This window comes from Lissotriton vulgaris, chromosome 11 (assembly GCF_964263255.1).
Source record: "Lissotriton vulgaris chromosome 11, aLisVul1.2, whole genome shotgun sequence".
Lineage (NCBI taxonomy): Eukaryota > Metazoa > Chordata > Amphibia > Caudata > Salamandridae > Lissotriton > Lissotriton vulgaris.
The window spans coordinates 1,066,566,157-1,066,590,123 of NC_141699.1; the positions used below are offsets into that span (position 1 = coordinate 1,066,566,157).

The window sequence follows — 23,967 nt, forward strand, 5'->3', positions numbered from 1 at the left end:
ACTGTACCTTTACTCTGTGTGTCGGTGACGTTTGAGAAAGCATTCTTCCTATTTAAAAGCCCAAACTATGTCCGTTGTTTCTACCTGTCTCTTATGGCCACAGGAGAATGGCGGTGGATCATTTTCTTGGACAATATTGCTGGAGGGAGGAGCCTGCACTTTACCAGTCCTATAAAAAGGACTCACTACCTCCCCATATTCCATATTCCATGGTCTGAGTCCAGTCCTCACTGACCTTTCCCAGGTCATCCAAGAAAACAAGGGTGCCACCTCCATAGGGAGCTACAATGTATGAACCTATCTTGTTACCTGGAACACCCGCACCTGTCAAGGGTTCACACAGACCATTAGGTAGTGTGGGTAAACCCGGTCACCTTGTATCCAAGCTACATGCAGGGAATCTTAAGGGGAATTTTTCAAAAAAAGATCCCCTGTGTCCGCATTTGCACGTGACCCTAGAAACGTGCTCTAATACTCTGTTACATTTGCATTCAAAACCTATAAAATAGACAGTATTTCTGCAATGACTCGGATCTGCCTGCAGGTGGCAGCCTTTTCTTTTTAAAATAGTTTCTATATTTATGCTGGCCAACATTACCATTGCCCAATGTACCTTTTACAAAGCCTGACTCTTTAACTCGTTCCTGTTTTCCAGCATTCTCAAGTTTAACCCCTTCGCTGCGGCGGCTATTCCGCCGCAGCGCTAAGGGGGTGGGGCGGCCGCGTGGCGGCTCCATACTAGTGACGGATTCGCTCCGTCACGGCTCGCGGGTGAGCTGTGCTTGTGACGGAACGGTTCCGTCACGAACCCGCCCGCCCATTAAATCGTCAGCGCAGGCGCGAAATCAGCGCCGCGCAGGCGCGGCGAGCGGGCAGTGACGGAACCGTTTCGTCACAAGCACAGCTCACCCGTGGCTTGTGACGGAACGTTCCATCACAAGCATGCAACGGGTTAAGGCAAGACAGAAGGCTAGCAGTGTGCATTAATCTTTTATTAACTCACCTTAGCATCAATATGTGAAAGTTTCCAGAATCAGAACTACATCACAATAAATAGAACTTTCAAGTCCTCTTAAGTCCCTATGTCCATCATGTTCTTCCTTTTTTTATTTGCTGCTTCTCAGCAGATAAGCCAATAGCATTCAATGTACATTATAGCTTTAAAGATTAAGATGTATTTTATTGGATTAATAATTAAGATGTGTATAGGTTTTACACATTTAGGGGCCGATTATGATGGCGGACGGACCGGAGTCCGTCCGCCACCATTGAGAAGGAGGGACCGTCCGCAGGGGCAGCGGCGGTCCCTCCATGCAGATTAGGATGTGACCGTCAGAGTGGCGGTCACATCCTCTATTTTTAACATTGCGGCGGGTGCAGCTTCAAGCTGCACCCGCCGCAATGTTAAAAATGCATGTATTACATTTACATGCACAAAGAGGCAGGCACCGCGCGGTGCCTGCCGCTTTGTGCCTGTAAATGTTGGGGGGTACCATAGGTACCCCCCATGTGCACCCCCGACACCCTGGGGGCCCGCAACGGGCCCCCAAAAGCCAAAGTCCACATGCTTTTCCACGGCGGAAAAGCCGCAGCGGAAAAGCATGTCTCCGTGCAAATCCTAATTTGGCTGATGGTGTCTTGCAGACACCGTCACCAAATAGCCCTCCCCTCCCCGCGGATCAGTGGCGGACGGACCTACAGTCCGCCGCTGGTCCATCCGCAATCCCACCGCCATCCTAATCTGGCGGTGGGTGTTCTATGTGGCTGCAGCGGTGAATCCGCATACTCCGGGACGGCGGTGGCTTCCGCCGGCCCGGAGTATGCGGATTCACCGCAATCATAATGAGGCCCTTAATCTGGCCAATATTACCATTGCCAAATGTACCCTTTACACAGCCTGACTCTTTACCTCTGTTTCCAGCATTTTGGATTCTCCAAGACCATATATTTGTCAATAACCATGCCTGTGTTCAAAAGAGACACTGGACTGTCAAAGTGGTCTCTTTCTCCCGGGAGGATAATAATAATTTTTGCTATCTTTATAAAGAGCGCCAAGTATTTTTTATTTTTTATTTTGACGCTGACTTTTGTTAGGATTGGGCGGGTAACATTGAAATAGACTTTAATACATTTCCAGTGAATCCATCTTCACTTCTGGTTTTCCTCTTTTAAAGAGTAAATGGCATTGTGGTGTCTTGCAATCTAACATCTTATCTAGGTATTTTCTATTTGCATAGCAGATCCACTTCAGATTCATTTAAAAGTGTATAATTTTATTTAGGAGATGCTCTTTTCCTCTACACTTACCTTCATCGATTTGTCTATATTGGCAACTCCCCTTAACCGTTTCCCTCCGATAATTACCCTCTGAATCTCATACACAATGCACCTAGGTACATGTGTTCAACCTTTCTGTATGTTTATATGTATGTATTACACGGTATTTCTATAGTGCGCAGGGGAGTCTGTGAACTAAAAATGTGCTACATTTAACAGCACTTGCCCAGTTAATATGAAAAACATAGCAAAGGGTATTGTAAGGGTATTACAAGTATCCTACGTGTAATGCCTGATGAATTTTTGTATTTTTTTTTTTTGCTTTCCGCTTGTTTTCTAACGCTTTTTTAATTGTCCGCCTACTCCAATAAATGCATGCAGTAAGATTTCTAGGTATTTTAGCTCCCTCATCTACATAATACATTTAGAAATGTAATATTATCATACACCACATTCAACAATTAAGATTGATTGCCTTTGTCTCCCAAATTTCCATAGCAACCTCCTGAGCTCCAAGGAACCTCACTCCCTCCTGTTCTCTTTAACTCCCAAATGGCTCCAATCATGTCTTTTCTTAGCAACCACAAGATCAATTACTATTTTTACAATAACAATGCGCAGTTACGTGTTAGACAGCATAAGGATATGGATGCCGCCGTTCTGTCGCTATTTGCTGCTCACATAAGTATTAACTGGTTTTGCCACCATGAGGAAAAAATAGCTCCTACGACTGCATAGTCGGGACCCTACGGTGCTCCTATTACAGTGGCGCCCCAGTATTCGTGATCTTCCAAACCACATAGGTTTGGTTAGAAACCGGGGGATCATTTTTGACCCAGAGCTCTCATTCATCCACTGATAGCTACATCACCAAAAATGTGTTTCACCTGCTTCGATGCTTTCATTGGATCGGCCCACTTTTTCTGGCAAAAACAGAGAACTGGCGTCAACCTAGAAGCGGCTTGTTTGCCCATCAGATACCGCAATGAATCTAATGAGGATCTGCTTATCAAAACACTGACCAAGCTCCAAACAACACATACATTTGATGGTCCCTCATTCTCCGCTCATGGCGATAAGCTCATTCTACCATTTCATTGTAGCACTTTCGGAAGTCCACACACCAGAGTGCAAATCGGCATGGGAAGATGTGCTAACAGTAGTATATTGTATGGTTCTATTCCAGTTTAAAGACACTAAAACCAATTTGGCCAATTTTACATAGTTCCACATTACAATAAAGTTGTTTTTTTATTGAAATTACCTGGGTCAATTACCATTCACAATCTGGTGGAAAGGTTCCTTTAATACCCATTATCCATTTAGGATGTGATAACAAGATAAAAATCCTTTCCTAATGTAACTGAAGTTCCGCAGCAGTCCTCCCTAACTTGTCCAGGCATATCCAAAATAAAATTGTAAAGTGATGTTCAGCTCCTAGCGAATTCGAAGTTTCATGTTATCCCTTTTATCATCAGCAATTCTCTCCTATTTATCGGATAAAATAGGTGCAATATGTTCCTTTTCGAATCCATCAGGCGCAGGGCAAAGATATATCGCATGAGCATCAGACAGAATCCCACTCTTGCAGTGTCGGCTATAGCTATGTGGGTTTAGGTATCACACGCTGGCTCTCATCGCTGCCCTTCCTGATTGCTCCATTCGCACTCAACATCTGCTCAACACCCTCACGATGCTGCACTGCGAGCCTGATTCTGCATAACACACCGTATTGCTAGATTTCCTCCTAGAGAAGACCTTGAACTTCCAATTGCATATTAATGTGATCCCAAAGGGGGACTGGGCCAGAATCCTACAAAGAATAATAGCCCTCAATCCTGAATAAGACGTCAATCTAGGAATTCAATCTCTAGTGCTATCAAGGTTGGACTATGGGAATTGCCTGCTCATAGGATTCCCCAAGGTCCACTTAGCCCTGTTCATGGTGGTTCTACACGCCGCTGTCAGGTTGAATAGGGTTATGAGGAAATAAGATCCCAATAAACCACATCTCATTATCCTCAAATGGCTCCCTGTAGAAGCAAGAAGCTTTCTCAAAGGTACCTGCCTCACCTACGGAGTGATCCATGTAGCTTATCCAAAATACATCACTAACACACTTTCCTTATCGGGAAGGATATGCTCCTAACGGAGTTTTGACGCATGCCTATTGGAAACCTCTTTATCTACACAGAAAAACAATAAACAATATTTTCTGCACCCATAGTGCGGAACGATCCATCTCTTGTCCATGAGAGGAAGCATTGCGTATAATCCCTTTAAAACAGAATTGAAATGCCAGGGTCTTCCCGCCGCCTATCTGGCGGTCCGCCCGCCCGCATTAGATGCTGGAATTCAATGGGTGAGAAGACCACCACTGTCCCGTCAACTCCGCCGGGAGATGGAGTTGGGTCACCAGCACAGAAGACCGCCACTGTGGCGGTCTTTTGTGTTTCGGGTATACATCTAAATACGGTGGGTGGTACTCCACCAACCCAACAGAGTACTGGAGCCCGCCACTGCTGCGGGTTGGCGGTTCCAACCACCAAGATTTAAATCAGGCACAGAATTCCTATTATTCGTCAAGAACTACAAGCAACAGCTAGTCAAAACCTGGTTCAATGACATGAAGCTTGATGGCTTCAAACCCCAACTTTCAGCAATGTCAAGTAATCTAACATCAACTAATATCGGAAGTACATCTCACCCCCAAGGAACACATGCCCTGGTAGCACTTCTCCCTACTAAATAAGGTGACCTCTTTCCTCCCATGAAGGCGACATCATAACTTATCAGAAGTTCTGTTCAAGCCCTCTCATATCTGAATGTGGGGCAGCGTGATGCTCCAGGGTCTCCCAGACTCCACACTCAACCCTTTAAGGACATCCTACATGCTGCAGTAGGTGCCATCCACGTCCTGAAGACATATGACCGCATGACCTCTTCTTGTGGACCTGTACCATTCTCAAAACCATCTACATCATTGACAGAGTCCTTGTGACTTGCACACTTCCTATTTGGCCAACAAGCTCCCGATCCCTGGTGGCTCTCAGCACGGCTGCAGCCAGGATACCATCAGACTACAGGCAAAGTAGTGTAAAAAAAATAACCAACAAGGCAGCTGCCTTTTCCATTTATGCACAACAACATCACTGATCCCATCACAATTGCCCAGCCCTGCTCCAATCTAGAAATAAGCTAAATATGCATCTCTATAAAGAACACTACATCACAACATAGTAAAACTTTACTTCTGCACTTAAAACCCATCTACCTCGTCAATCATTCGCTGACTGTATCTTTGCCTTTGACCATGTACAGTGCTCATGCTGCACGAATACCACAAACATGCCCACATTTCAAATTGTTGTAAGTATTTTATTTAATTGTTATTAATGTTATTTACCAAAGTACCTGTAATATCAATAAAAATGCATTATATTATATAAAGGGCCCCCATTTTTATGATGTTTATTTTTTCACATTTCCATCTGTATTTATCTGTATTTATTTTTGCTTATTTTATATGTGTTTACATATATTTATTGGGGTGTTTTGTGAAAAAAAGGCTGCCGATAGTATATTTATTCAACCAATAAATGAACATTCATACTTGACTGGTTTTAATAGTATCTGATGTTATATGATACATCAATATATATATACACAAATATTAAAACGATGGGCCTCATTACGATGTCAGGCGGAAACTTTCTTTCATGTTTCAAAAACCACCCGACTTGCAGTTGACTGCTCCACGTGACTATGATGCGATCGAAAACTGTTTGACCGTGGCCCATTGTTCCCTACGGGAGCCCGTGTTCTGCCTGACAACACAGGCTCCTATGGGGAAATTGTGTGTGTGGAAACCCCTTCACCCTGTTGGCACCCCACGGTGCCTGCCACACAGAGCAGGGTTATAAAGGGGGTTCCCTTAGGTACCCCCTCGGCCTCCAACCAGAGGCCGCAGGATGAAGGGGGCCCTGCTAGAGGCCCCCAAAGTCACTTTCCGACAGCCGTTTCGTGTCGGACAGGCCGACTCGGAAAGGCTGTTGGAAATAGACATAATAATCGGTCGGTTGGAAACGCTGTTCGTAGAGGTGCACAATGCAGTTCTGACCGACACGAATTCTCCGAGAGCCAGTTGGAACCGATTTGGAATGACCTAGTGGTTTACTTTCCGACCGCAAACATCATAATCGGTCGGGCAAATTGTAAACCCACCCAGTCGGTCGGAAGGGTTCCGACGTGGTCTAGGAAGTTCCGACATTGTAATGAGGCCCTATGTTTTAATAGTATGTGAAATCTCAATATATTCACTTGAAAGCATGAGCATTGTTGTATGTACACAATGTGCACATTAGCTAGCTGCTATGTAAGCTTCAGTAGGCAACACTGGCCTGCAAGCTTGGCTGAGGGCATTGAAAATCATTTCTAAATATCTACTTTCGGTTTTATTCTTTTTTTAAAGCAATTACAGGTAGGAAAAAGAGGTTTTCATGGCTGTGTTTATCTGTAAACATCAGTAAAAAAGTAAAACTAACAGTCTTAATTGTATTGCAAAAAATGGCAGTAACATTAAGAAGTGTGCAGTATACTGCCAACAAATCAAAATACTAGCAGCTTTTACTACTGGCAAATTCAGGTAATGCTGACATAAATTTGTTAATATGATACAGCCAATACTGCGCTAAATTCCATTGATGAAAGGGATGCAGAGGAAAAAAGTGCATCACATGGAAAAATGGGATTGACACACTACTACAAAGCAAAACACATACATAAGAGCAAGAAAATCGTTATTCTCAAAATACACATTTAAATCGAATACATTCATGCTAATATCAAAACAGGATGAAATTGATTCCTGTGGCAGTGAAGGTAGGCAATAAAATGAACACACAAGGAAACATAACATAAATGAAATAACATTTAATCTAACCTTTATGTAAATTAATTTAAATTTAATATGAAACCTTTTTTCGACGTTATATTACATTATATATGACTATATGATTAAATGAAATCACAAATAAAATAATATTTTGTTTGTATCCAAGATTGTGACAAAAAATTAACCCAAATGATAATGCAAGAGAATGAAAGAGGAAAAATACCATTTAATATATTAAAAAAAATAAACATTAAAAAATAACTAGTTTAAAATGTATTAATATGTCACATTTTAGTAGCAGGGTGTTGTCCCTGGTTACTGTGGTAGTTGCAGGTAAATAGGAATTATGGAAATGTATTTTAGTTTTTTATAATTGAAGAAATAAATTGGATTTATTTGTATTCATTTACAATTAATTTTGTTACAATTTCCTATTACTTTTTACAGGGCGGTCTCTGGCCCTGTGGTACAGAGCTCTACAAACAGGTAGAAAAGGACTAAAGGTAACTTTTTCAGAAATAACTTCAGTCACAGGACTCTCCGCCCCTCTTTTGAGGGGGCGGAGACTCGTAAGCCTACAACCAGGTGCAGATCTACGTTCAGAAATAGTGAATTCCGTCGATGAGGAAATTTACACGCGTATGTAGACGTAGACTTCAGCATAAGGCGCTCTACCGTGTGAGCTTACCTTGGTGAGTAAGGCCCCACATAACCATTTGCATCGACAATGCACTGCGACACGGTTAGTGGATTTACGTATTCACCACACTTTTTTTATGCATTAATATCCTCTAAAGCAATTTCCTCATAACTGCGATCCCTTCTGCCACATATGGGGCAAAGCCTGCCAGAGTGGTGCATTCATTATGCAGATGTAAATAACTCTTCTGCATGCCTAATGTAACTCTGTGAATGTCATTAACATTACCCATGCTTCTTTGATGACTCATCTCGCAAGTCACTTTATTGTTTTGACAGACCTTAACAAAGAGAATGTGTTGCATGTTTCAATAGGACAAGGAGACAATACCCATAGAACACAATGAAAAGCTGAATCAGACTTCGTGAAAAGTCAACGACTGTCATACGTGCCACAAGGCCTTACCAGAGGCAGAGCGTGCGCTATACCGTTGTCAATAACAACGCAGCTACCCCATCCCCCTCCTTCAGATGTGCTTCATATTCCCCCATCCCCTCACTCTGTATTTCAGCTTCTGAAAGTATAGCAGTTATATGCCCTAACGCCTCATCCCTAACATGCGTTCCTACTTAATGTTCCAGAGAAGCCCGCTACTCGCACAGGGCCGGACTGGGAACCAAAACTTTGCCGGGGCCGATTTTCGGCCGATTTTGTTACAGGGACGATTTTGCAGCTACGTCCCTGTGACAAAAACGGTCCCCAGGGGCCCCAAACCGCCCCCCCTATCCGTGCGGCGCACCTGGGGATTGCCCGGTGCCCGCTACGGCCAGTCCAGCCCTGTACTCGCCGGGAAAGCGCTTCAACGCCTCATCAGGGGTAGCAAGCTCAGTATAAATGCAAACCTTTTCCTTCTTCTTCTTCACTAGCCTTCTCAATCCAAATAACTGACTAACATATCCACCACTCCAATTACTTTCATGTTTCACTATACTAATTCACCACTAATCCTTTATGGGTTCTGGAGTAGCCTGCTACTCGTCTAAAAAACGCTTCAACACCTCGTCAGGGGTTGCAAGCGCTTTATAAATGCAAACCTTTTCCCTCTTCTATCCCTCCACTATCCTTCTCAATCCAAATAACTGACTAACCTATCCACCACCTAAACTACTTTCATATAAACACAAATCTTGTATGGGTTCCGAAGTAGCGTGCTACTCGCCGAAAAAGGGTTAGTAAGCAGTATATAAATGCAATTACAATACAATACAATACACATTGAACAATTAACTCACCCTGTTCCCATAGCATCACTGTGTTTACTTTTGTCACATTGCCTTCCTAATCAATGTCATTTGCATGGGTAATGCTGCTTCATTTGAAACACAGATGACCAAACTTCAGCCACTGTGATGTTAAGATTCAGCTTGCAGCTGCTGTCGGTGTAAATAGTTGATTTAAAATGAAAAGGCCAGTGAGTAACAATAAATGGTGCAGCAGGTGCAGGGCTACCAAGCTCAGATTCTTCACCCTAAGTATGTCTTTTTTTACCATTAGAGCCCACTGCACTACTGACAAACACCAAAGTACTCCCAGTGCTGGTAAAGAATCGTACTTACACCCACAACCTTTGAGAAATCTGGCCAGCGAAGAGCCTAATCGCAAAGGCGAGTAACAGTACCTAAAAGAGTACTCGTGTAATACTACTGTCCATACTCCTCAAGGTGTTTGTGAATCAGCCACTTAGTTGCCACATATCTCCAATTCGGCTAAAAACTGTTTCTGAAAACACACATCAAATGACAACAAAAATGACAGGACATAAATGACCAATGAATGTCTTCATATTAGCAACAGCATCAAAGATGACAACGTTAGATAATTTACATCTCACAAATCCAATGTGAACACTCCTTTCCATCTTCTCCCCTTCTATAACTTGCTTCAAATGTTCTTCCTTCCTCTCTCACACGGTCTCCCACTTTTCTCTTTATACCGTCCTCTCTTCTTTTTTATCCTTTCTCTCCTCTCTTCCTTCCTCGTTGTCTTTCTGATTTAATTGTCCTATTTTCTTACTCTCCCTCACTTTCGCCTTTCCTTCCTTCCTTCCTTCCTCAATTCATTCCTCCCTAGTTCCCTTCATCACTCTCTCATCCTTCATGTTTTCCTTCATTTATTTCGCTCCCTTCTCTCCTTTCCTTAAATAACTCCCCCTTCTTCTTTCCCCTTCTATCCTTTTTTCTCCCTTCCTCTCTTCCAATCCTCCATCCTTCTTTTCTTCATTACTTTCTAACCTTTCTTTGCTCCCTTTCCTCCTGTCTGTGCATTCCTTTCCTTCTCCCCCCTTTCTTCTTTTCTCTTTTCCTTCTCTTTCCCCCTATATTCCCTCCTCCCATTCTACTCATACAGCTCTCTCATAGTTCCTTTCCTTCTTCCTTTCTCTATCCTTTCTTCAGATATTTTACTCATCACTCTCTGGCATCCTTCTTGCCGCCCTTCCTGCCGTCCCTTATTTTCCTCATCCTTCTTTCCTTCTTCCATCCGTTTTTCTTTCCACCTCCTTTTCTCAACTTCCGGCCTCCCTCCTACTTCACTGGCTTTTCCTTTCAATGTCCTTAGGGCATGCACCTCGCCTCCTCCTTCCCACCCCTCCTCCTCATCCTTACCTCCCTTACTCCTTTTTTCCTCTACATCCTTACTCCCTCAAATCACAGCCTTACCTGCTGCAAACCTCGCCTCCTGCTCCCCTTCGCTCAGGTCGGAGTAAGAGTTGAAGTCGCTCTCCAGGGCCGCCGGCGAGTCCAGCGGCTTACACCAGCCTTTCCACTCGATGAGGTGAGCCACTCTTCCCTGCGCCATGGCCGTGGGCTTGGTGACATGGTCCTTCACCACCTGCGAGATACCTGGGGGCCAAAAAAGGGTGGGTCAGTCTCCTGTGGACGCCATCTTTGTATGGTCACAAGATCCCTACTCTACGGCAATATACCACTGCCACAGCAGGGTTTTCAGCCTCACCTCTTTTCGATATAGGGTAGGGTCACTCCACCTCCCCACCATTTCCAGGAATCCGTCTTCAGCAACAAGATTCCTCCATTTCTAAAGACATCCTTGTGCTTAATTTGCGGCAGTGGTTTCGGGGCCCGGTACAGGCATTTAATTGTCAACACCGGCCCTAATGACAGTCTGCCACATGGTGGCGCTGTGTGTCTAATTTAGGAATCAGCACAACAGTTGTTTATTTATTCAAAATATAATAAAAGGGACTAATACCTGCCCCCAAGCCATTCTTATAGGGCTGGGTGCCTGGAATAATCTGAATTTTCACACTTGTACGAGTGTGATGGTTAGTAGTTTTATTGGCACTCTCATTGGCAGCACTGGCAGGGGCAATAGGAGGTGCAAGCGGCATTGGCCCCCTAACAAGGGCACTTGCATTTTTTTTTTACATATTAAGCACTGTAATAACAGTAGGGCTGCGCGTACCATCAGACACCCACCTCTAACACTTACAGACACTCTGATACTTTCACCGCTCCCACCCGCGTCTACGAGGCGTGACCCCATCACACATGTATACATCCATCTTTACAAAGACATCTTTATCATCACAGTCAACTTACTCATGTCACAGACACTCCCCTGCAAGTACCCCAGCACACTGGTCATGAACACAGGAGCCCAACATGCCTGGTCCGTTGCAGCCCTGCATACAAGGAACATGGCCCTCCCGATGGTGAGTACACGGCAAGCAGTGCTTAATCTGACAGAGAAAATAAGTGCCAGACTCAAAGATTTTCCAAGGAGGTCCTTACTGGTCTGTCCTCGTACTGGGACATCTTACAGCCCCAGCCTGAGATGCCATTCTCTTTCTGTCTCTTTCTGTCCTATGTAGTCCCTGTGTTTGCCCCAGTGCTGCGTACAATGCTCCAGTGAACCCTAACAAAATTCCTGCAGCCTCCCAAAAATATTGATAAGTACATTACATGGCCTTGCCGAATCAAACTAAGTATGAATGCATGTCCTGGGAAACACATACAAATTAAGCACTGGACTATGGCCACGCTCATGCTGGTGGGAGCTGTGAAAGTATCAGAGGGTCTTTGTAAGTGTAAGAGGTGAGCGTCTGATGGGAGGGGGCGGCCTACTTTTATTGTCTCTGCCTTCTTTCCCCAAAGGCAGCGGTTCCCAAGCTTTTTCGACAAGCGGCTTCCTAGGCCCATTGCCCGTGGCTCCCCACTGTTACTTTTTTGGAGGGTGTGGGGATGTAAGCCCGGCCTCGTGAGCACTTGCATTTTTCTGCCTGAAAATAATAGGGATGACGCTGATGAAGGTATTATAATCATATACGCAGGGTGTTTCGTATTACTAATGGGGCGCCTCTAATAAAATATTCTTAGTTACATTTCTTGGCCCATGCCTTTTTAGAGTACACTCTCAACTTTTTTATCCCACTCACAGTGCTAGATAGCACCCATATGCATGTAGGCCCCAGTGCCAAAATGTTTCTGCGCTTGAAGAATATTTGCATGCACTTCCATTTCTGTCCATGTCATACGTGCCAACACAACTGTCTCAGCAGGGTGACTCACAATTTTTTAAACCACATACAGCTTTATTTTTGCTGTCTCCTCTCTAAAATTGCTTCCAAATCAATGCAAGTCAAATACATTCCTCTGATTTTTTTTAATGTCCCTCTTTCTTGCTTCCAAATGTTGGTATTATGCTGTATATGGTGTTTTACTTCCCTGTGCTCAAGGAGAGAGCAGGCCTGTCTGGAAATGTGTGTGTACTGAAAGAAATGTGTACTGGAAGTACCTATGATTAGAGTACACATGTCAATACTTAATAATACTTGGTGTGTTTGATAGACAGGACAACTGTACTTTCCTGATAACTTGCATTGGTGTAAAATGCATTTGGAAAAAAATGAAACTATTAACAAGTCCAACAAATAAATCAGGCATCTTCCGCTTACTTTGGGAGTGTTGGAGCATGGGAATCCAGAGACATATGGAGGTCATCTCTCTCCACATGCCTTCAATTAAGCACTATGTTTACAGCTCTAGGCATGTCACTTACAAATCATCTACATCATGCGTTTAAGTCTAATTAGTTTAACTGAAGCCAAGAGACCCTTCAACATTTAATGCATTGAAGTGCTTGGCGCGTGGCTCCCCTGGCTAGTTTTGACGGCTCCCCAGGGAGCCACGGCGCACAGTTTGGGAACTATTGCCCAAAGGAATCACGTGATTGGGTTTGTCAGCTCCTGAGTCGTCAGAATGACCCGACACCCGGCCTTTCCTTCCAATGGAACAATCAGTCAATGCTACAATAAAGAACGAGTATTGATAAACCTGGGGTCAGAGGTCACAAGTGAAGAATGGAAGGAGGCTTGAATGGAGCCAGCCTGCCCCAGGAAGTAGTAGTTCAGGCAACTGCTGACGCCCACTTTGATTCAAGTAGGTGATTCATGCATGTGTAGGCAATTCTAAAGCCTGGGCCAGATGGATAGTAAGTCAGTGCCGTATCTCCATATATATTAAAAGTTTGAAGATGTCGGGTGTCTGCTGGGATCTGGGGGTGCTCATTCGGATAATGTGATGTCTGATGGAGTAGTAGATTGTGAGAAATGTCATATGGTGTTAGAACACCCATCGGTTTGGGACATATGACGGTGAACTGCGTCCAAGGGTGCTGGCTGATCAGAGGGCCAGGAGGAGGAGGACAGAGGTGTCAGAGATGACCAGGGCAGCATCTGTGGCCAGGGTGGTCACTGTTGCAGTGCTGCAGGCTAGACTGGAGCGTCAGTCAGCACCCCTAGCAGTGGGGGTCACTGACAGTGGACGTTGGGTTTAGGCAATGACAATGTATTGCAGCTAGTAGGCCTGGACGGAGTTCGCGGAGTTCCACTGAACTCTGCGAAGTGACCCAAAAACTCTGCTGCACAACGCGCAGTTCTGCTAGTGGCGGAGTGCGTTTGGTCATACCGTTTGTGTTGATTTTCAGTGCTGGGTGTTTGATCCGCGCTGTATGGCACCAAGTGCCGTGCAAGCGGCCCTGCTGCTTTTTTGCCACTCAAGTAGATTTTCTATCCGAGCGTCAGCTTTCTCTACGCTAACAGAAGGTTTCCCAACGCGAGAAGTCGGGGCCATCCGCGCTCGGCCGCGTAGAGAAATCTGACTGTCCGCATTAAGAAATCTCACCAAGAGGTGGATTTTCCTTGCTTGCACTTGCAGAGCGAGGAAGATTTTCGGAACTCTGTGTGCACAGCGGAGTGCGGAAAACTCTACGAACGAAGCGGAGTTCACCGCCTGGGTCTAGCAGCCAGGGCACATCAAATATGATATATTTATTCTATATGTAATAATTTGGAAGAGAACACCTGTCATTTATCGAGCCAGGTTGTCTAGTATGTCTTTCTTTTTCCTTAGCTCCAACTGTGGAATGCCCCGCCCCTCGTGTATCGCTGCAAATCGAATCACACTTTCTTCTGCAAACTTCTATAATAATAATAATAATCCACATTTGTAAAGCGCGAACAATCACCCGTAAGGGTCTCCAGGCGCTGGGGGCCTTTGGGAAGATTAAGCAAGCTATTGCCCAGAGTCACATGGTGCTGGGCTAATCTGCCTCTGGCGCCGGAGATCGAACCGTGATCCCCAGATTTCAGCGTCAGTCGCCCTGGCCGCGGCGCCACACATCTCCCCCACACACCTCTTCCACTGCAGGGGTTCCTGTTACCAGCCTTCATTCCTTCATCTCCTCTCCACTCAGGTTTCACTTTGGATCGGTAACTCTAGGATAACTTTTGGGGACACTTTAGCAGTGTGGCTGACATATCATAGGAGGAGGATGTGGCGTAAAGGCCAGAGTTTACGACTTTGGAGATGGGTTCGAGTCCCGGCGTCGGCTCAACATCCTGTGATTCTGGCCAAATCCCTTAATCTCCCTGTGCCTAAGGACAGCGCCTGGATACCCTCAAGGGTGATAAGCCAAGATATACAAATCCGAGTATTACATTACAGCCCTTAATTTATTCATTCATTCCAAAGAAGGGGAAACAACGCATCCTGGATTTAAAAGAGTAATCAAAACAACCCCGGTACTGACTCTCTCAGATATCCCAGGAAAGCACTCAAAACTCACCACAGACACCCAACCAGCCACCCAACCTGGCTGTAGAAATAAGGACTGTGGTTTCACTCTTCTTAGCAGTGCTAAGAAGCTGGGAGCCTGCTTCTTAGCACTGCTGTTCTCATTGGACGGCACAGCAATGCTGTTCTCATTGGACGGCAGTGACTGGACCCCTTCCTTCCACTTACTGTGCACAAGAACCCAACATTTGATACAAGAGATTCAAAGGCAGGGGGAAGGGGATTGGTGGTCTGTGGAGGGGGAAGGAGATTGGTGGTCTGGGGAGGGGTGGAGGAAGGGGATTGATGGTCTGGAGGTGGGAGAAAGGGGTTGGTAGTCTGGAGGTGGGGGAAGGGGGTTGGTAGTCTGGGGAGTGATGGGATTGGTGGTCTGGGAGGGGGAACGGGGATTGGTGGTCTGGTAGGGGGTGGGGCAATGGGATTGGTGGTCTGTGGAGGGGGGAGGGATTGGTGATCTGGGGAAGGGGTCAAGCAGAGGTCCAGCTCACCGTGCAGGGACGATCTGGCCAGCGCAGCGATCTCCTGGATGGTGAGAGCTCGACGCGATTTGGGCAACATTTCAACTGTGTCTTCAACATTTACCTGCAACGAGAGAAACAAGACAGATATGATTGAACTCTACGTCGATAAAGCGTTAAAACGAATGTCAGTTTCAATGCATAGGACAGTGCGCGTTTCAAACATTAACTTTTATATCAAAAGTCGGCATGAGTTACACTTCGCCATTTTAAGAAAAATATACAGAAATGGGTTATTTAAAGTCCTACATGTATTGCCTCTCGTTCCTATGCTACTGGGGCATAGCCAGGGTCGCTGGGCAGATGTGGCAGGGGTTGACTAAATTATGTGGCAGGGGTTGACTAAATTATGCAACAGAGTTCACTAAATTATGCGGCAAGAAAAGGCAAATTATCTAGCGTAATGCGACACATTTTGTGATAGTATGATGTTGTCATTTGCACACAGGATAACTCTGTCTGAGCAAATGTTTAATCTTATTAGTATCAGTTTAACACCCAAATAAATACACAATAAGAAACAGGAAGGGGATCAGTCAACCTTTGCAAAGGGCCTTCCACACTGTGCGGCAACACGTGTCACTGCGTTTTTAGTAACTTCTGATCTGTTTGAGCCAGAAACAAGAATTTCATTTGCTAAACTCTGCAGATTAAGTGACAGATGATGGATTCTGTGGCCACAAAATCGCATAATTCCAGAGGCCCTGGGCATAGTTGGCAGCCAAATTAGATGTGGCGAGAATCAAATGAAGCCTCATTGATATTTCGAATTCCAGCATCAAGTCCTGTAGCCCTGGTATCACTGTATATTACATTTGTTCATCAATTACAAGACCGATAAGAAGTGTCGCCTCCAATCACCCTTTCATCTGATATTTATCAAAGAATGCCCGTATGTTCTGTTGATGAACTCCCTGCCACACAGGCAGATTCCCTGTACTGCGGCAGTGAACAGTTTGCATATTCCATGAAGGAGCTTAAACACTGCACATGGCAATCCCACTGCAACAGTGCAGACACTGCACATTCCATGCTCTTGCACATTCCATGCTCACTGCAACAGAGCAGACACTGCACATTCCATGGTCTTTGCACATTCCATGCTCACTACAACAGTGCAGATACTGCACATTCCATGCACACTGCACATTCCATGCTCTTTGCACATTCCATGCTCACTGCAACAGTGCAGAGACTGCACATTCCATGCTCTTTGCACATTCCATGTTCACTACAAGAGTGCAAACACTGCGCATTCCATGCTCTTTGCACATTCCATGCTCACTACAACAGTACAGATACAGCACATTCCATGCACACTGCACATTCCATGCTCTTTGCACATTCCATGCTCACCGCAACAGTGCAGAGACTGCACATTCCATGCTCTTTGCGCATTCCATGCTCACTACAACAGTGCAGATACTGCCCATTCCATGCACACTGCACATTCCATGCTCTTTGCACATACCATGCTCACTGCAACAGTGCAACGACAGCACATTCCATGCTCTTTACACATTCCATGCTCACCGCAACAGTGCAGAGACTGCACATTCCATGCTCTTTGCACATTCCATGCTCACTGCAACAGTGCAGACATTGCACATTCCATGCTCTTTGCACATTCCATGCTCACAGCAACAGTGCATACACTGCGCATTCCATTCACTTTGCACATTCCTTGCTTACTGCAACAGTGCAGACACTTCACATTCCAATCCCTGCTTACTTTAGGAGCGCAGGCACTGCATAATCCAAGCTCACTGCAACAGTGCATACATCGCACATTCCGTGCTCACTGCAGCAGCACAGATCACGCACATTCCAATCCCTGCTTACTCTAGGAGTGCCAACACTGCACAATTCAAATCTACTGCAGCACTGCAAATCATTTGCATTCTAATCCTATTCCAGCAGTGAAGACACTGCATATTCCAAATCTACTGCAGCACTGCAAATTATTTGCATTCTAAGGAGTGCACAGACGGTACTGCCTAAATTTAACGCAGCAGTGCACAGAAGGATGGCTCAAAAAGGATAATTAATGGAAACAATAAAGGCATTGGGACCTTAAAGCAGTGGCGTCATCAAGTGAAAAGGCAGGATTCTGTGAATTATGTAGAGGAGGAGCCCAAGATGTAGCCCATGTGTTGTGCATTTGTCTCAATAAAGAACTGGTAGAAGCTTGGCATTTTTTTAAAAAACCTATATGTTTTAGATATAATCTCTTAACTACTGGTGACCTGATTTTCTTAATTAACCCCCCCCCCCCCAATAATCTTTTTTATCATAATTTAAAAAAGAAATTATGTATATGGTCTGTAATCTTTTTTTTAAATGTATTGGTTGTGTATTCAACTTAAATTGCTGATCTCTGAAGAGGTCTAAATCTGTAAAACTGAATTAATTTGCGGCATCATCATCTCTGGTACTGAAGTGCATTTCTTTTTAGATGGAAGTGCACATCTGAGCGGGAATATTTCCTCCCTCACAGTGCAAGAGAGCCAGTGGCATAAGTGGGCGGACTCAAAGCTCGATGCTGTATGGTGCGTGGGTGGAAGTGAAACAGGATTGACAGGTGAACAGACCAATGACTGAAGTGGGCAAACCCAAACCCCTCTAACCATGCAGAGATACATGTACTTTTTGTTTATGATTTTTTTTTTTTATGACATGTTGCTGATTAAAAAGCTAAACCTGTGTCTATGTCAGACCTAACAAGCATTTGCAATGCAATAGGTCTCGCATTAGGAAAGTTTGAGCTATTGGTATTTTAAATGACACATTTTTCATTTATGTGTTGGTTTTGAAAATAGCGAAATTAATAGCTTTGTCATTTACAATGCCAATAGTTATAACTTTCGCAAATGTGACACCTATAGCATTTGTAATGCAATATGTGTTGTATTTACGTGACTTAGATGTATTGATATTACAAATATCAATGGCTTTTCATTTTTTAAAATAATTAATACTTAAATAAAAGTTATTGTAATTTATAATGGCAATAGCTTAAACTTTTGTAAATAACTTTTGTGAAGATTATGTTCAGTGTATTTCATTGTGACGAAAATCCAAGAACAGAAGTGAACATCTTTTTGTGACATTTGTAATAAAGCTCGAAACATTGAGAGAACATATTGAACCAGTTGTTGTTGAATGGTTGCACAGATTGATGCTGTGGTGGCGCTGAGTGATGTTGTGGTGGTGACGAGTGAAGCTGAGGGGTTCAATTATGCTGAGGTAGCACATAGTGATGTTGTGGTGCTGAGGGATGCTATGGTGATGTGATAGATAGAGTGAGTGCGGTTGATAGGGTGAGGGCGATAGCTAGATAGAGGGAGGGTGATAGATAGCTAGATGGAGGGCGATAGAGTGAGGGCGATAGATAGAGTGAGTGCGATAGATAGATAGATAGATAGATTGATAGAGTGAGGGGCGATAGATAGAGTGAGGGCGATAGATAGAGTGAGGACGATAGATAGAGTGAGGGCAATAGATGGATAGATAGAGTGAGGGTGATAGATAGATTAATAGAGTGATGGGCGATAGATTGAGGGTGATAGAGTTAAGGCAATAGATAGATAGATAGATAGATAGATAGATAGACAGCTAGAGTGGAGGCGATAGATACTGTAATTATGTGGCCTGTAATTATGTGGCACTGAGGGGTATTATGAGGAGTGTATGTTGTATTCAGTAGAGTGTAATTGTGTGGCGTGTAATTATGTGGCACTGAGTGGTATTGTTTGGAGTGTATGTTGCATTGAGTGCAGTGTAATTATGTTGCATATAATTATGTGGCACTGAGTGGTATTGTGTGGAGTGTGTGTTGCATTCAGTAGAGTGTAATTATGTGGTGTGTAGTTATGTGGCACTGAGTGGTATTTGGAGTGTATGTTGCATTGAGTGCAGTGTAATTATGTTGCATATAACTATGTGGCACTGAGTGGTATTTGGAGTGTATGTTGCATTGAGTGCAGTGTAATTATGTGGCGCGTAATTATGTGGCACTAAGTGTTATTTGGAGTGTATGTTACATTCAGTGCAGATTGGTGATGATTAAAAAGCTAAACCTGTATCTACGCCACACCTAAAAAGCGCCAGTAAAAGCTACAATCAGCCGGAACACGCTCTGAATGACTCAAAACTCCAGTCTATTAAGATGCCCTTGACACAGTCAAATGTAGGGGGTTATGGGGAAACAGTAATAAAATAAAACTGTAGTTTACGGAACATAAAAATACTGAAATTCCTGACAGTTCCTTTTAACACAGCAGCCTCTAGAGTTCCAACTCATGCACAAAAAAATAGAGACCATATCATCACTTTACTATGATTCTATTACTTGGTAAACAACATGCAAACGTAGAACCTGCCAACATTATTAGAGCAGAGCACAAAGGGTTACTTTTATTTTTGGGGGGACAGTAGTAGTCAAACTTTTTGCCAAAAAATCTAGAAAACCCATTAATATTCAGACCATTTTTTTTCTGGAGTCCTGGGTTGAAATTAAGACTTTCATTTTTGCTGCTCAGAGGGGAACTTGTGTTTTTTCTTTAAATATACTGAGGGGCGGAGTCAGCTCCGACAAGACAGGGGATTTGACACCACAACCTCATTTGCATTGACATGAGAGACGTCCTCTTATGCCTACAGCTCCGCTATTGGCAGAAGTCTGTCTATTATGTCCATGAAGGGGGAGGACCAAAGACAGATGGCGTATGAGATGTCACAGACCAAAGATCTTAAGTTCAATGGGTCAGAAATAAGGTAGCTCACATGTAGTTAACCTGAGCATTCTTACACCCCTACAATAGGAGCTTCTAGGCAACCTAAGTCTGGTGGGAAATAACTATATAACCTGCCCCAGGAACTAAATTTTAAAAGAATAGTACAAATATAATTTTCTATATAAAATCAAAGACCAACCAAAACAGATTAAAGGTGCAGACATCGAGGCATACTATGGAATACTCTTACCAAGACACTGAATAAATGTAACAGAGTTTTAAATAAGGCATATAGGGGGCAGGACCGAAGATGCTTGGGTTTCTTTAGTGTTCCTGCTAGGTTTCTTATCACTGCCTGGCCATATACATCAGGTGATTATGGTGCGCAACCTCCGTCCATGCACAGTTCCCCCTCTCCCAAAAAATAGAAAACCTTGTCCCCCCCCCCCTGGGCCCTGGACCACAGGGGGGTAAAAAATATTGCTATGGATTTGCGGATCCTCCGCAAATTTGCTGCAAAAATAAAATAAGAAAAAATCATTTTTGGCCCCAGGCATAGGAGGTCAGGGTATCTCTACAATGCCCCCCTTATGTCTTTCTTAACCTTTTTTTTAGGAGTCAGGACTGAGTCCCAAGTCCTAAGATGGCTGCCTCCACTTCCTGGTTCAGATGGTGGCAGCCAATCAGATCTCACATTACAATCCATTGTCTCCATGGATCATCCGAGGTGTGAAATATACAATTTATTTAACCTTAAATTTCTCCAAAACTGCTGAATGGATTTACACCAAAACACAAAAAACACTCTTTCTGGACCAGGATCTAGCTTTCTGTCAAATTTGCTGTAAATCATTTCAGCGGTTTTGGCTGTAGCGGTTTCTAAAATTCCAATGGGAAAATGAATGGGGAAAATGCGTATTGGGACGCCTCTTTTCTAGGCCCCGCTTGACGGATCACAACAAAACTTTCCATTCGTAAACTCACCAAAAAATAGCACTTTTTTGGAATGTTTTGTGGAGATGTGTCAAACAGGGCTAAAGTAATTAGCAACACAAAAAGTGCATTTCCTATGGAGCCAGCAGGTGAACGCACCAGCCTGAGGTTCATCGATGTGTTACATTCCAACCTGGAACCGACCTCTGCCAACATAGAAACTGGCATACGAGCCGTGGAAGTAAAAACGTCAGGCTTATCGAACCATCTGGGGTAGGTGGAGCAGGTGTCCACAGAGTCGCCTGCTGTGATGACAAGGCTTGAAGGCCATGAACACACCAGTAAAGCAGCCTTGACGGATTGTGAAATGTTAGGTCTGTGCTGCGAGTGCTTTGGAGAAGTTAGAACAACGCTTTGAGCTACTGGATAATTGAAGGCGAGGCACTCAGCGTTGATTCCTGGGTATACCAAAATCTGTGACTGTGGATACCTTTGGGGAGATTTAAAATAAAATGCTGGAACACAGTGTTATGCAAAAATTGGTATCGCCGCGCTCCGACATTTTTAAAATGCAGGGATGTACCTTATTTACAAAAATACGGAGCACCTCTGCATTTCCCCTAGCGGCCTTGTGCCAGCGCAGGCACCCTTGCACCATGTTGCGAGGGTGCCTGTGCTGCAGGGGCGGTTGTTTATGTGCAGGAAGGGACACCTTCCTGCACATAAACCATCTATAAAGGTGATTTGCTGTTTCTGTGTGTGCTGCATGGAGAGAGCAAAAACGAGGAGAAATTAATTATTTCTCCTCGTATCAACATCTTAAGACCAGGTTTTACCTGGTCTTAGTTTTAGGGCTGCCCCATCCTTGTAAGTAAGGGGTAGCGTCAAAACGTAATGAGTGTTGCGGTGGAACGCCCACTGCAACAGCCTTTGCACACCCCCTTGTCTGTAAGTGAAGTGCAAAAAGGGGCCTTATTTACAAGGTGGCGTTAAGCTACGTTAAGTGATCATGAGAAGGGCGGACCCAGGAACAGGAAGGATCGGGAGAGGGCGCGGTAAGTGGGGCTAGGGCAGGGTTTTAGGGGGAGGGAGACATTCAGGGTAGATTTTAGAGCTCAGGGGGTCGGGGTAGTTTTAGGGCTCAGGGTGGGGTCATGGTACTTTATAGGGCTTAGGGGGGTCAGGGTAGTTGTTAGGGTTTATGGGGGATTGAAGTAGTTTTTGGGGCTCAAGCGGGCCAGGTTAGTTGTAAGGGCTCAGGGTGAAGTCAGGTTATTTTTAGGAATCAGGGGGAGCAGGAGAGCTGTTAGGGCTAAGGGCTGGTGGCATAGGGTATTATCTGTACTACACATCTCTATACTAGTCATGCGTCTATCACAAAATTGCATGGTAACGGCATGCGTGGTAAAGGAATGAGTTGTTCATAGGCATTTGTGGCTTAGGCAGCGTAGTAGAGGCACACATGGCTTACCTATGCATGCCTCTGTTATGCAACTACATGTGATGTATCCGAGTGTGAGAGAATAGATGCTGTTGCACTTTCAAGTACTTAACAACTCCATGATGGAGAGTATCAAACAGAGAGCCTGCTGTTAATGTGCATCAGCTGGCTTCATTATGGTGAACAGTGGCGTAGCTAGCCCTATGGGCGCCCATGGCGGTCTCTGCGTTTGCCGCCTTGCGGCGGGCGCAGTGAGGAGCAGGGGTGCTGGTGAGCTTTTTCTCTATTTGCTGCTCCGCCACAAACGCATTGAGGTGCGGGGGCGGTGTTGCTTTTGCCGCCCTAAGACGGCAGGTGACAGCAAGGGAAGGCCGCCTCCCAAAAACTCGTGCCGCCCGGGGCAGACCGCATCTCCCACACCCACCAAGCTACGCCACTGAGGGTGAATTGAGTCGAAATGAACACCAATGAGAGAAAACCCTTTGGGGGCACTGTTCAGCCACAAAGGTGGCACCATTTGGCGTCTACCTAGAATCTCGACGCAAGCACATCTTTGGAGGCCCACACACACCACAATGAAACTGGAGTGCCAAAATACCCCCATACAGTTTGCTTCACAATATGTCTTGTTCATTTCCCAGTTGCAAGGACTTTCAAGCATGATACCCCTATATGTCATGGAATAACCTAGAAATGCATACAAGGATATAGGAATAAAAAGCATTGCATTATGATTACAGTTAGAATCAGATGTGTGTTACTCAAACATTTTTTTATTCTCATAACTTTAGGCCCCTAAATTTACCCCAAAGAGTGAAAACATTTTGCTTGATACAGTCTAAATTTGTCAGCCAAGTTTGCCGTTCATCTGTGAGGGTGAGTGCGAGGGACGTTGAGCCAAATTTGTGGCTCAACATGGCGAAGAATAGACATTTCTCGGCCGCAGCCCGTGCAGGTAAGAGTGGTGAGAGGCAGGGCTTTAAGTGGGCCGGGTCTGTCCGGGTCTGAGCACCAGCAGTTATTTTTAGGGAGCCTGGAAACGGGTCTCTATCGGGCTCTATTTTCGGGCCTCGCAGAGGTAGTCAGTTTTTTTTTTTTTTTCTCTTGGACTATTGTTACACACATACTTAAGAAAATCAAGCTAATGCGCCCTCAGTACCCCTGGCATCCCCAGACCAGCTCGATCAGAGGCGCAACTAGAGTGCCCACAACTCATTATTAGCGTGCTTTCATCGGACCATTGTGTCGATCAATGGTAACTCAAGTGGGATCATTTAGCAGCTTAAACCACTTCGTGCGAGAAACTGCCTACATTTTGATATCTCTTCTTTACTTCTGATCATGGGAAACTTGCTTGTGAAAGTCCAGTCAAACAAA

General features: G+C 44.5%; 1 protein-coding gene across 4 annotated transcripts in view; it reads right to left on the bottom strand.

The window, feature by feature from the left end:
- FAM131A (family with sequence similarity 131 member A) overlaps nt 1-23,967 on the bottom strand; it is a 469,936-nt gene that overhangs the window by 99,377 nt on the left and 346,592 nt on the right. For all 4 annotated transcript variants that reach the window (XM_086944446.1, XM_086944445.1, XM_086944448.1 and 1 more), the window contains 2 exons: nt 15,451-15,544; nt 10,529-10,711 (listed from right to left, as the gene is read on the bottom strand). In XM_086944446.1, the coding sequence (XP_086800572.1) occupies nt 10,529-10,711; nt 15,451-15,520 (253 nt within the window). In that variant the 5' untranslated portion in view covers nt 15,521-15,544. The remainder of the gene's footprint in view (nt 1-10,528; nt 10,712-15,450; nt 15,545-23,967) is intronic.